The 13181-nt window shown below is 55.8% G+C and overlaps 1 protein-coding gene and 1 long non-coding RNA gene across 4 annotated transcripts; one reads left to right on the top strand and one right to left on the bottom strand.

Annotated features, from left to right (window-relative positions):
• Positions 1-1393: 1393 nt before the first annotated feature.
• On the bottom strand, positions 1394-6235 carry LOC112931346 (uncharacterized). Of its 2 annotated transcripts, none has more exons than XR_003237309.2 (3): positions 4815-4952; positions 3028-3085; positions 1394-1539 (listed from the first exon to the last, which is right to left on the bottom strand). It is a non-coding gene; the product is annotated as an uncharacterized lncRNA (long non-coding RNA). The 2 variants fall into 2 exon arrangements; XR_012001193.1 differs by lacking the exon at positions 1394-1539 and adding an exon at positions 6136-6235 and having other exon boundaries at positions 2894-3085; positions 4815-4947.
• BCAT2 (branched chain amino acid transaminase 2) lies at positions 2211-12986 on the top strand. Of its 2 annotated transcripts, XM_026013998.2 has the most exons (11): positions 2211-2441; positions 6486-6560; positions 6883-7086; positions 9448-9558; positions 9638-9757; positions 9890-10053; positions 10784-10926; positions 11077-11162; positions 11385-11525; positions 11598-11672; positions 12547-12986. In XM_026013998.2, exons 1-11 carry the CDS (start codon positions 2418-2420, stop codon positions 12583-12585), a joined length of 1182 nt encoding a protein of 393 aa, XP_025869783.1. In that variant the 5' UTR covers positions 2211-2417; the 3' UTR covers positions 12586-12986. The 2 variants fall into 2 exon arrangements, with proteins under 2 accessions (XP_025869783.1, XP_025869784.1); XM_026013999.2 differs by lacking the exon at positions 6486-6560 and having other exon boundaries at positions 2254-2441.
• Positions 12987-13181: the final 195 nt, after the last annotated feature.

Raw genomic sequence — 13181 nt, 5'->3', positions numbered from 1 at the left:
TGAGGAGGTCATCACATTTTTTTTGTGCCCTGGAGTTCTGCCACGGGGGGACCGCGTCCCCACGCCCAGCCCCACGCGTTCCCAGGCATAGCCTCGACCCGAGGGACTACAACCCCCGGCAAGCCTTGCAGCAGGCTCCTGGGAAAAGTGTCGCCGGTCGGGCTCACCCCAGCTAATACGAAGGCCCGCAGGGGAAAATAAATTAAACTCTATTAGGAGATAATAATGGAGGTGAAGCAAAAGAGCCTCCTCGTTATTATCGGTCCTTAAGGGAAAAGAGTTTTGATTTCGCAGGCTGAGCGACAGGAAAGTGGCGAGCCCGCTCCAGAAGTTCTGAGGGAAGAAGCAGCTGGAGTTGAGTCCTGAGTCAGAGGGAGGAGGGCCTGGGATCCAGATTCCTGGGTTTGGGGGAGGAGGAAACATAGGGGGGCGTGGACTCCCCAGTTTGGGCAGAGCCTACCCCGCATACCTCCGGGGGCGCTGGGGGCCCAGTCCCGGGTGAGACTTCCCAGCGAGGGTGGTGGGGCTGCATGGCTGCTGCAGATTGGCTGCGGCGGGGGTGTGCGGCAATCGCTGATTGGCTGCGGCGGGGCGGGCGCGGCCTCCGGCCACGCCCCTCGCCCTAGGCCACGTGGTGGGGGACTGGGGCGCGGGGAAGCCAAACAGGATGGCACCGCGGGGGAGGGCTGGGGATCTGCCTGCGAGGGCTGGCGGACAGTAACCGGGGGACAGAATTCGGGGGCAAATTATCCCAGTGTAGAATTGCCGAGGCGCAGTGGCCCAGAGACCGGAGTTGGGGGACTCAACAGAAGCAAGACTTTGGTATCACAGTAATCCAGATGCAGGAGTTGGGGGAGCTCTGGCCAGAGAAGGTTTTGGGGCCACAGTGCCTGAGGAGTTCAGCATAGGGGCCACTGATGCAGGTTTGAATTGCTAGGGATTAGAGGGATCCTGATACACTGTAATTAGCTGCTCCTCCGGGGTCCTGTAGTTGCAGAGACACACCTGACGGGGCATAACCAGGTAACCCTGTCCTAGGGGCTGTTCTTAGAGGCTCGCTGATGGGTTGGGGAATTAAAAATTTTCGGGCCTCACTGATGGAGCTGGAAGGAGGCATGGTGAACCGTGTTGTTGTATCTTAAAAATTTATATATATATATATATGTGTGTGTGTGTGTGTGTGTGTGTGTGTGTGTGTGTGTGTGTGTGTTTTAAGATTTTATTTAGTTAAGAGAGAGTGAGTGCAGGCAGGGGAAGAGGGAGGGACATGCAAACTCCGTGCTGAGCGCAGAGCCAGAAACAGCGGGGCTGATCCCAGAACCCTGAGCTCACGACCTGAGCTGAAATCGAGAGACGGAGGATTAATTAACCTACTGAGCCACCCAGGCGCCCCTATTTGTTTTAGATATTTATTTATGAGAGAGAGCGCATGCGCGTATGCGAGCCTGGTAATGGAGCAGAAGGGGAGCGAGAGGCAGAGAATCCCAAACTGACTTCGTGCTTGTGCGGAGCTGGGTGTCAGGATCCTGAGATCATTACCTGAGTGGAAACCAAGAGTCCCACGCCTAAGGGACTGAACCACCCAGCTGCCCCATGTATGTTATGTCTCTTCAGAAGTTACAAAGATGAGGCGCCTGGGTGGCTCAGCGGTTGAGCATCTGCCTTCAGATCAGGGCGTGATCCCGGGGTCCGGGGATCGAGTCCCACCCACCTTGGGATCCCTGCATGGAGCCTGCTTCTGCCTCTGTCTCTGCCTCTCTCTCACGAATAAATAAATAAATAAAATCTTTAAGAAAAGTTACAAAGAATATATCTACGTTTTCTCCTTGGAAAGAAAAACTATGTTCAAACAGGGATTGACTGCAACCTTTTCGTCCAGCCCTACCTGCTGGTACTCTCTTCAGGGGCCTTTTTCCAAAGTCCTTTCCCTTTTCATGTACATGACATGTGCACCCACTGACATTACAGCGAGTGCTTTGCTTCATCACCAAAGGGATGAAGGCATGCGGAGGTTCCTGTTCCTGGCCTTTCAGTTCTTACCTGGTTAGCGTTCCGTGACAGTACCCATTAAAATGCATTAAAAAAAATTTTTTTTTTCATTTTTTAAAAAACTTGATGCAATGTCTGGCACAGCACTAGTGTGGCTGGAACAGAATCTGGGCGGGGGGTGGGGAGGAGGGTGCATGTCCATGCACTCCCCTTGGCCCCCCGCGGATTCCAGCGCATGCGCTCTCTAGCCGGGCCCAGCTCCCCGACAGGCGCCCTAGAACTGAGGGGAAGAGGGGGAGGACGGAACCGACCGCCTTGGGGTGTAAGGCAAGCGGCCCTCCCGCGGGAGGGGGCGTGAGCGGGGCGGGGCCGGAACTTCTTTTTCCGAGCCGCGCCCCGGGCGGGCACAGTTACCCGCCGCACCGACCATGGCCGCAGCCGCGCTGGGGCAGGTGGGTTCGCGGCCCAGGGCTGGGAGGTAGGGGGTGGGGAGGCTGCGGCGACAGACCCACTTCCGGGCGGATCACTAGCTCCCAGCCGGGTCCGGCGCCGCGCCCCCGGGGCTCGGGTTCCGCTGCAGGGCGCCGAGCAGGAGGGACCACTTGGAGAGGAGCACGAGGCTCCGAGGGCGAGGGTGGTGAAGGGAGGAGGAGGTGGGGAGGGGTCGCCTACGGGAGGAACGAGGGAAGCCCTGAGGAGGGTGCAGCGTGGGCCAGGCGCCGGGCTGGGTGGTGGTGGTGGTGGTGGTGGTGGGGTGGCCGGGAAGGGAATCGCCAGTCTGTGGGAGTGCAGGGAGAGGACGCCCCGAGCCTCTAGCACGGGGGGTAGGACGAAGGCATAGGTCGCAGGGTCGGACTGGGAATTGGAGCCAAGGCCCCGGTTTTCTTCGAACTAAAACTCAAGATACGTGCAATGCTGCCTCTTATCTGGAACCTCTTATCTGAGGCTGCGCATCAGACTGAGAAGCAATTTGAGCCAGTTTCCCTCTGTCCCAGGTGGCAAGTGCTCCCGGCAGGTGTTGGGAGGGTCCGTTCTTACCCCTAAGAGGTCCACCAGCAGAGTTTGGGAGGCTCTGATTTTAGGGAACAGTTTCTGCCTGAGAGAAGAAACAGTAACCACTCAGAGAAGGGATCTTTGCAAACCCTGACAGTTGCAATATAACCTCGGGGAAAAGTGTCTTTCCCCCAATCACTTCTTCACCTCACCCTGTCCCGGGACACCTACCCCAGCCTGATGGAGAACAGGGCAGATTTTTTTTTTCTTCTTCTTTTTGGAGTCTTGGTGACTGAGGCTGGGCTCTGACTGGGACGATCTGGGCTTTGATGGCAACACCTCTGGGCTGCGGTGGGCAAGCCCTGCACTGGGGCAGGGACAGTTTGAGGTTGTGATGGTGGAGATCCTCTCCAGCTGCCCTAGAGAAGTCTTGGTCTGTAATGGGAGAGCCATGGGCTCTCCCAGGACAGCTCTGCATGCGATAGGATCGATCCTGGGCCATGACCAGGACAGTTTGGGGCTGTGATAGGGACAGCCCCTGGCTGAGACAAAGCACTGCATTATGAGGAGGACCCTTCCTGGGCTGTGATATGGGGCAGCCCTGAAGCATGAAGGACAGTACTGAGCTGTGACACACGGCCCTGGGCTTTGATGGTGACATTCCTGGGATGTACTGAGAGGACAGTCCTGGATTGCTCTGGAGACAGTCCTAGGCTGTAATGAGACATGGGGGAAGGGAGGCTCCATCCTCCCCCACCCCCAGTCTGTGTCTCTCCTCCCCCCTTCCTCCAGCCCTTCCTCCTTTCTTAATTCAGCCCCAGTCTCTCACACTCTATGTCCCAAAAGCCCATCTACCATCCTTTGGGCCCACTGCCCATGGCTTGGGGTGTCAGATGGTGGAGCACTCGCCCTGAGCTGAGGTAGGCCCCTACAGAAGTGTCCTGGAAGGATGAAGGCAGCTTCTCTCCGGGCAATGGGGTCTTGATGGCCAGTGCAGATGTACAACTGGCTCCTTCTCTCTGCCCTGTGGATGTGTTTTTCTGCCTCTCCCTTCTCTATCTCCTGGAAATATTCTGTCTCTAAGCATCATAGAGACAGTTTCTCTCCAGGTGTTGGCGTGTCTCTTATCTTTCCTCATTTCTCCAGGTTTCCTTTCACTTTGTGCTGTCACCTGAAGTCTAGTCTTTGTCTATTTATTTTTTCCTCCCTTGGCCTCTCTGTTTCTCACCCTTGGTATTGTTCTGGATTTCTTCAGACTTGACTTCATGTGAGTTTGTCTCCCTGTCTCTCCTTATGATCATATCTATTTAGGCAACTCATGTTCTTGATTTCTGTTCTCAGTTTTGTTTCTATTTCTTTCTCTTTTTTTTTTTTTTTCTTGTAAGTAATCTCTTCCCCAAACGCAGGGCTCTAACTCAGGACCCTGAGACCAAGAGTCACCTGCTTGTCCAATTAAGCCAGCTGGGCACCCCCTCAGTTTTGTTTTCTATTTCTAGGTCTATTTTTTTTTTTCTCATTCTTGCTTTTTACCTATTTTATTTTATTTTATTTTTTATTTTTATTTTTTTTCCACTCTCACTGCTTCTGAGGGCTTCTCTCCTGCCCAGAGACTGGCTGTCTCCCCCCTGGGTGTCTATCCTCTCCATGCTGTGGCTGTCCTGTTCCTCTCGGGGACAAAGCATAGTCACCGACTTGTGTGGGCTACACAGCGCCACCTAGAGGCCATGCCGCAGACCCACACCCTGATCAGCCCGGAAGCCCTTGGGCCCCACACTAGCCAGGACCACTCCTCTGTTCTTGAGACCGGCGGACCCCATCTCCCCATGACTCACCTACTGACCAGTGACTACTGCCATTCACCTTCGTTCTCACTGATCCATGTCCACTCACCCAGCTCACAGGGAAGGAGCACGCTACGCTGTTGTGTCTGCACCAACTTCATGACCCAATTGCTTTCCTGCCAGGCTGGGAAAAAGGCATTGTGAGATCAGAGAATACTGGGGAGAGGCCACCCTGATGGACACAGATCTGCTCTCCCTCATTTGTCTCAGGCAGGACCACAAATGTTTATCTAAGCAGTGTCTCTGTCCATGACGAGGACAGCCCCCCAGGTCCATGTGGCTCCCTCTCAGCCCTGGGATCTGAAGGGAAATGGAATCACTGGTGTCCAAGGTATAGGGTTGAGGGCTTAGGTAATCTGAGCCCAGCTGGTCTAATATCCTGAAAGAATAAGGACTTGGACTCCTGGGTCAGAGAGGAGGGGCTGAGGGTCTGGACTCCTGGGTCAGGAGGAGCTTGAGGTCTGGACTCCTGGGTCTGAGGGAAGAGGAGCTTGAGGTCTGGGCTCCTGGATCTGAGGGAGAAGAGGCTGGGGTCCCGGACCTCCTGGGTTTGAGGGAAGAGGGCCTGGGGGTCTGGACTTCTGGGTCTGAGGGAGGAGGGGCCTGGGGGTCTGGACTTCTGGGTCTGAGGGAAGAAGGGGCTGGGGGTCTGGACTTCTGGGTCTGAGGGAAGAGGGGGCTGGGGGTCTGGACTTCTGGGTCTGAGGGAAGAGGGGGCTGGGGGTCTGGACTTCTGGGTCTGAGGGAAGAGGGGGCTGGGGGTCTGGACTTCTGGGTCTGAGGGAAGAGGGAGCTGGGGGTCTAGACTCCTGGGTCTGAGGGAGGAGGGGGCTGGGGGTCTGGACTTCTGGGTCTGAGGGAAGAGGGAGCTGGGGGTCTAGACTCCTGGGTCTGAGGGAGGAGGGGCTTGAGGCCTGGACTCCTGGGTCTGAGGGAGGAGGGGGTTGGGGTCCTGGACTCTTGGGTCTGAGGGAGGAGGAGCTGGGGGACTGGACTCCTGGGTCTGAGGGAGGAGGAGCTGGGGTCCTGGACTCCTGGGTCTGAGGGAGGAGGGGGCTGGGGGTCTGGACTTCTGGGTCTGAGGGAAGAGGGGGCTGGGGGTCTAGACTCCTGGGTCTGAGGGAGGAGGGGCTTGAGGCCTGGACTCCTGGGTCTGAGGGAGGAGGAGCTGGGCCCCCCTGGACTCCTGGGTCTGAGGGAAGAGGGGGGGCTGGGGGCCCAGCTTCTGGTTTCTGGGGAAGGATGGCCTATAAGTTCGTCACTTATCTAACTCCTGTCAGGATTTGGGGCCCCCAGAGAGGCCTTCACTTACCTGTGTGCTCTCCCCCCGCCATCTTCTGTCTGAGCTGATCTCAGGGCCTCGGCCAAAGTTCCCAGGTGTGGGAGGTGCCTGTGTTTGACTTTGCCCTGGCATGGAGGGGATGTGAGCTGATTCAGCTCTTTCTGGGGATTGCCCTTACGAGGCCTGGGAGGAGCCTTGGCCTCCTGCAGGATTCCCTCCCATCATGCACTGACCCAGACGGGAGCTGACTTGTCCAGGGCCACATGCTCTCTCTAGAACACACTGGGCCCGGGCAGAGCAGCCCAAGTGCAGGAGGTGGCAAGGCAGGCACCAGGGTCCCCTGCTCTCACCATCTTTCTTACTTCTGGCCCCACCCCCAGATTTGGGCCCGAAAACTCCTGCCTGTCTCTTGGCTTCTGTGTGGCCCCAGAAGATATGCCTCATCAAACTTCAAGGTGAATGGAAAAGAATATACTTTTGGATCTCGAGGTGGGGGCTGGAGGCCAGGACTCTTAGGTGTGAGGAAGAGGCTGGCAGTCAGATTTGGGCATCTCCAAAAGGGGCCAGAGTCCAAAGGTTATGGCGGTTGGCAGTGGGGTCCTATTAGTCAGCCAGAAGTCTGTGGGAGATTTGGTACTGCATATCCCAGAAGCCTCTGGGGCTACAGGTCTGTCTTCTCCATAGGTCTTTGCCCCAGAGGTTCATGGGAGTTGTAGTTTTTTCAGTTTGAGATTGAGACCAAATTTCAGGATACCTGGGACCCCTGTCTTTCCTCAGGCTGCAGACCTGCAGCTGGAAATGACGAAGGAACCTCATCAGAAGCCTGACCCCAGCAAGCCCCTGGTGTTTGGGAAGACATTCACCGACCACATGCTGATGGTGGAGTGGAAGGAGGAGACGGGCTGGGGTCAGCCCCGAATCCAGCCCTTCCAGAATCTCACACTGCACCCAGCCTGCTCCGGCCTCCACTACTCGATGCAGGCATGGTGACCAACCTCTCTTCCTGTCCCTCTGCATCTCTTCCCTCTTGCCGTGTCTTGTGCCAGGTCCACCACCCTGGGTTTGCTCTCTGTGTGTTTCTTCTTGCTCAGCCTGTGTTTTCTGAGGTCTCTCGCGTCCCAGGCCCGGTGCTGGGTGATGCCAGGGTCCTCAGTGAAGAGCAGACCCAGTTCTTCCACTCGGAAACCCTGTGTTTTGGTTATAGCCAGATGTGATCCAAGTGTAGGAGGACCCCTTCCCAGATGTGATCCGAGTGTAGGAAGACCCCTTTGGGTGGGTGGAGGCCTGAGTTGGAACCAGGCCCAGCGTAGTGGGGGGAGGCAGAAGGACCCAAGAGATTCAGGGACAGGAAGGACTAGCAGGGTAGACAGGAGCTGGGAAGGGAAGGCTGAGCATGGCGCCCAGAGGTTTGGCCAGGTGATCAGGTAGGTCACTGGGCTGTCCCCTATGGGGACTCAGCAGAAGATCGGCTTTGCAGGACTTGGTGCCTTTAAGGAAGGTGCCTTTATCTGCCTTTAAGGAAGATATCCAGGAGACATTAAGTTTATGGCTTAAAGCATGGCTGAAAGCAGAGTCTTCCTGAGGAAGCTTTAGTGGTGACAAGAATTTGGATGAACATATTTCAGCCCTAGTAGCCAGTTTGCGAAGTCAGCTCAGGAGGCTGAGATAAGAGGTGCCAGATCTTGTGGGCCTGGAAGGCCAAGGTCAACAACAGGCTGGGGATGTGGATCAACGTTGTTGTTGTTGCTGCTGTGGTTGTTTTGTACTTTAAAAAATGTTTTGGGGCACCTGCCTGGCTCAGTCATTGATCTTGGGGTCATGAGTTGGAGCCCCATCTGGGGTGTAGAGATAACTTAAAAGAATTTTTTTTTAAGTTTTTATGATGGGAAATATATTTTTTTAAGATTTTATTTATTTATTTGACAGAGAGAGAAAGAGCACAAGCAGGGGAGCAGCAGGCAGAGGGAGAGGGAGAAGCAGGCTCCCTGTGGAGCAGGGAACCTGACATGAGGCTCAATCCCAGGACCCAGGCTCATGATCTGAGCCAATGGCAGATGTTTAACCGACTGAGCCACCCAGGTGCCCCTAAGATGGGAAATTTCATTTAAAAAAATTATTTATTTATTCCTGAGAGACACAGAGAGGCAGAGACATAGACAGAGGGAGAAGCAGGCTCCCTGCAGGGAGCCCCATGTAGGACTTGATCTGGGGACCACGGGATTATGCCCTGAGCCAAACAAAGGCAGATGCTCAACTGCTGAGCCGCCCAGGAGGCGTCCTTAAGATGGGAAATTTCAAACATAAAATAAGAATGATATATAAGCTCCCTTACCGCCCTGCTTCATCAGCTAGCACCTGTGGGTCACCCTTTTGTTTGGTCTGGACTCCCATCATCATGCCCCTTTCTGCAAGATTTTGAAGCAAATCAGGGACTTTGCATTCTTTTCTTTTCTTTTCTTTTTAAAGATTTCATTTATTTATTGATGAGAGACACAGGCAGAGGCAGAGAAGGAAGCAGGCTCCATGCAGGGAGCCCAATGTGGGACTCGATCCAGGTCTCTAGGATCATGCCCTGGCCTGAAGTCAGAGGCTCAACCGTTGCGCTACCCAGGTGCCCCAGGGGACTTTGCATTCTTTCATCCAGAGTGGTTTGTTTTTCTTTTTTAAGATTTTATTTATTGGGACGCCTGGGTGGCTCAGTGGTTGGGTGGTTGCCTTTGGCTCGGGTCCTGATCCCCGGATCCAGGATCGAGTCCCGTATAGGGCTCCTGTGGGGAGCCTGCTTCCCCCTCTGCCTGTGGCTCTAACTCTCTCTCTTTCTCTCTGCGTCTCTCATGAATCTATCTTATTTATTCATTCATGAGAGACTCAGAGGCAGAGATGTAGGTAGAGGGAGAAGCAGGTTCCTTGCAGGAATCCTAATGCAGGACTTGATCCCAGAACCCTGGGATCACAACCTGAGCCAAAAGCAGACGCTCAACTACTGAGCCATGCAGGCACCTTGTAGGGGTTTCAGTGCTTCTCAAGAACACAAGGATTCTCTAAAAAACAGAACTTGCACACCATCGATGTTCCTGAGAAATTGTAGCAGTAACACGGAAGGGGTTCGAGCAGGGTGCTCTCTTGGCACCTGTCTCTGGGTCTTCAGCTGCTTCTGGTCTTCCTGCCTGTCTGTCTTCCCCTTTTCTCCCTCTCTGAGCTCCGTGGGTTAGTCTCTCCTGGGATCCATCTCTGCATCTGTGTCTGAACCCTTGTATATCAGGCATCGTGCTGGGATATCTATGTGTCCCATGTCTCCCTGAGGTGGTCTCAGCTCAGTCACCTTCCCACCTGTCCCCACAGCTCTTCGAGGGCATGAAGGCGTTCAAGGGCAGCGACCAGCGGGTGCGCCTCTTCCGACCCTGGCTCAACATGGACCGGATGCTGCGCTCAGCCTTGCGCCTCTGCCTGCCGGTAGGTGCCCTAGCTGGCTCCTGGGAGGAGGGGGCCAAGCAGGTGGGGCAGCGCCCTGACTCATGAGAATCCTGCCCAGAGTTTTGACAAGGTCGAGCTGCTTGAGTGTATCCGCCGGCTTGTGGAAGTGGACAAAGACTGGGTTCCTGAGGGCAAGGATACCAGCCTCTACGTGCGACCTGTGCTCATTGGGAATGAGGTGAGCCTGACTCGAGGGTGGGGTTGAGAGGGGAGGTCCTGAACCAAAGGTCTGGGAACTCCAGGGGAGAGGAAGAGAGGGGCTGGGGGCCTGGATTCCTGGGTCCCTGATGTCCCCCTCTGCCCACCACAGCCCTCCCTAGGTGTCACCCAATCCACGCGAGCTCTCCTGTTTGTCATTCTCTGCCCCGTGGGCGCATACTTTCCCGGAGATGCCATGGACCCCGTGTCCCTCCTGGCCGACCCAGCGTTTATCCGGGCCTGGGTGGGTGGGGTCGGTGACTACAAGCTGGGGGGGTAAGTAGTCCCTCCCCCAACCCTACAGGTCCAGTACACTGCATGTCCCAGACACTGGGTGTCCATTTGTGGCTTTGGATATCAGTTGTCCTTCCCTCTCATCTCACACGATTGGGGACAGCTCTGCTTGTCCGTTGGGATTGGATGTTGTTGACACTGTGGTGGAACGCTTGAGGGAAGAGGGTCTGTGCTAAGCACTGTGGACAAATCAGCTCAGAATTTGGTTGGTTGAAAGTTGGTGGAGAGACTAGAATTGATGTTTACACTTAGTCCAGGTAACCTCCCCCAAACATCAGGCGCCCCTACCTCCCCAGCCCCATGTGCAGCTCTCATCAACCCCTGGGCCTCCAGTGATCATCATCCTACATATGGACTTTTCTGTACATCTGTGGCCAGGGACCTTGGCTCGCCAGGGCCGCGTGGGTCCCCCACAAGGTGACCGAGGCAGCAGGCAGGGAAAGGGTTAGGGGGTGTGAGGATTCAGGTCCTTTCCATGCACATATATTATAAGGTCTCCTGAGGGTCAGGCTCTATGCTGGGTGAAGCTGGGGACACAGATGATTCGGGTCCAGGCCCTGCCTTCCAGGGGTTCCCAGACTGGTGGGAGCCCCCGGATCTGGAGCAGCACATGCTGGGGTACTGTAAAAGTTCCCCAGACAGGGCAGTGTCCCCCTCTACTGAGTCCAAGGAAGGAGACCATTTCCTGGTCAACCGTGTTGCTCTCCACCAGGAATTATGGGCCCACAGTACTTGTGCAGCAAGAGGCGAAGAAGAGGGGCTGTGAACAGGTCCTCTGGCTCTACGGGCCAGACCACCAGCTCACCGAGGTGGGCACCATGAACATCTTCATCTACTGGACCCATGAGGATGGGGGTGAGCCCTCCCATGACCCTCACCCGGGCCCTGGTGGGAGTGGGTATATCAGAACTCTCAGGGGTTGGGGTGGGTTTGGGTGGCTCCTGAGATGGGAGGGTGCGCCCGAGGGTGTGAGGTCATGCCACTAATGCCTCATACTCAACCCAGTGCTGGAACTGGTGACCCCCTCACTGGATGGTGTCATTCTGCCTGGAGTAGTCAGACAGAGTCTACTGGACCTGGCAAGGACCTGGGTGAGGGCGCTGTGTCTTTGGGTGGCTGGGATGATGGGGTGCTGCTGTGTTGGGGGCCTGCATTTCAAGGCTCCCAGAGGGGGCTGTGGCATACTAGCAGATCTCTGCCCCTTCTCTCTGGGGGGTCTGTCTCCTCAGGTCTCCTTGTCACTGTTCTCAGGGAGGGAGAGGCAGGACTCTGCGGCAAGGGGTGCCCCTGGGTCATGTGTATTGCTCCCTCAGGGTGAGTTCCGAGTCGTTGAGCGTAAGGTCACAATGAAGGAGTTGTTGCGGGCGCTGGAAGAGGGACGGGTTCGGGAAGTCTTTGGCTCAGGCACAGCTTGCCAGGTCTGCCCTGTGCACCAGATCCTGTACCAAGGCAAGGTGAGATGGGGCTGCCATTGGTGACGGGGGAGAAGAAGGGGGTTCTGGTCGTCACGGCACTGTCTTTTCCAGCATTTGCGCATTCCCACCATGGAAAATGGGCCTGAGCTTATCCTCCGCTTCCTGAAGGAGCTGAAGGAGATCCAGGTGAGGTGCACTGGTGGAGAAGTGGGTTGGATGTTTGTTCCCCAGGGAAGTTCACGTCCCATGAGCCTCTGGACTGGGAGCCCTCCTCCCCTGCAGTCCCAGGAACCAGTAATGGCAATAAGGGCCCTTGTATGGGCCTCTGGGCCCCAGACTGAGCCAATCTGATTTCCTTGCGCCTCTGTGGCCTTCAATATTCCTTGGGGCTACATGACCCATTCCTGGGAGCATGTAAAACACTGACTTGAGGATTCCCCTTCCCTCCCTCTGTGTGACTCCTGTGTGCCCTTGCAGTGGGGACCCCTTCCCAGGGACCCCTGGGACTTCGGGCCAGTGTTCTGGCTGCAGAAACCCGGCACAGAGCCCCTGGAGCACCTGGCTTTTGCTTTGGCTGTTTACAAGACTGCCCAGCGGTATTTACTCTCATAAGCCCCTAGATGGGTTTGCATTCATCTCGGCAGAGATGGCTTTGCTGAGAGCCTCTGGGCTCCTTCCTTGGCACTCAACCTAGAACTGCCTTTCCTGTGTGCTTCTGTCAAGTCCTGTGCATCGGGACCCTGAACAACACCACCCCTCACTACTTGGGACTTAGCTGCAAACGGATTATTTTTTAGCCCCAGAGCCTTCCAGGCTTTACAGTAACTCTTTGCAGAACTACCTCTCTTTTAAGCTTCTGCGCCAAGTCTCCTTTAAGCCTCTGAGCCAACCGGGCCACGGTTCCTCCTCCCTCCGGCTTCGGTTAGCTTCTGGGAAGTGGACTACATTTCCCATGAGGCCCCGGGGCGCAACTCCGCCACCATTTCGCCGGAGACGCCCCAGGGCTTTCTGGGACTTGCAGTTGGCTTTCCTCTCACGCCTCGCCTCCCTTGTCCCGCAGTACGGAACAAGAGCCCACGACTGGATGCTCCCGGTATGACAGCGCCCAGCGCCCTGCCCTACCTCTCCTCGGACCCACCCTCCCGTAGCATCCAGCCCTCGCCGGACCCTCCCCTCCCTACCGATGACTCACCTGAAGTGCAATATGAAATATAAAAGGCCTGGGGCTGTCGGGATGCCTGGGTCTCTGGCGCCCCCACATGGCCTCTACACTCCCAAAGCCATAAGGGCCGGACCCAGAGCGTCTAGGCCCCTCGCCCCGCCTCTCAGACCTTGGTGGGGGATCTGGGCTCCCCGCTGCTCCGTGTCTGGGGGCCAAGGATGCCCTTTGGCCCCCCGACTCCACATCTCTCCGTTCTCAGGCCGGATCTCCCGGTGCTGCTTTGATTTTTTTTTTTTTTTCTCCTGCTGCAATTTTGAAATAAATGCCAAAGAACAAGCCATGAGCTGTGATCTCCAGTGATTCAACTTAGGGACTCTAGGGTCTTAACAGGGAATCCCTGTCCTGGGCTCTTTTCATTTTCGAAGACCCAGCAATCCAAGCTCCCAGGGACCTGGCGATCTCTGACATGGGAGATTTTTTTCCACCTCATCATATGCTGAGTTTAGCCTCTTGCGGTGACTAACCCATGCCTC

The sequence above is a fragment of the Vulpes vulpes genome, chromosome 1, assembly GCF_048418805.1.
Source record: "Vulpes vulpes isolate BD-2025 chromosome 1, VulVul3, whole genome shotgun sequence".
Lineage (NCBI taxonomy): Eukaryota > Metazoa > Chordata > Mammalia > Carnivora > Canidae > Vulpes > Vulpes vulpes.
Note: the sequence above shows the minus strand (reverse complement) of the source record. Positions and strands in the feature narration are given on the sequence as shown.

Excerpts from the sequence above, each read along its gene's own strand:
- BCAT2 (XM_026013998.2), top strand. The coding sequence starts at position 2,418 with ATGGCCGCAGCCGCGCTGGGGCAG. Across the intron at positions 2,442-6,485 it reads CCGCAGCCGCGCTGGGGCAG|ATTTGGGCCCGAAAACTCCT; the intron begins GTGGGTTCGCGG and ends CCCCACCCCCAG. Across the intron at positions 11,163-11,384 it reads TGGACCTGGCAAGGACCTGG|GGTGAGTTCCGAGTCGTTGA; the intron begins GTGAGGGCGCTG and ends TTGCTCCCTCAG.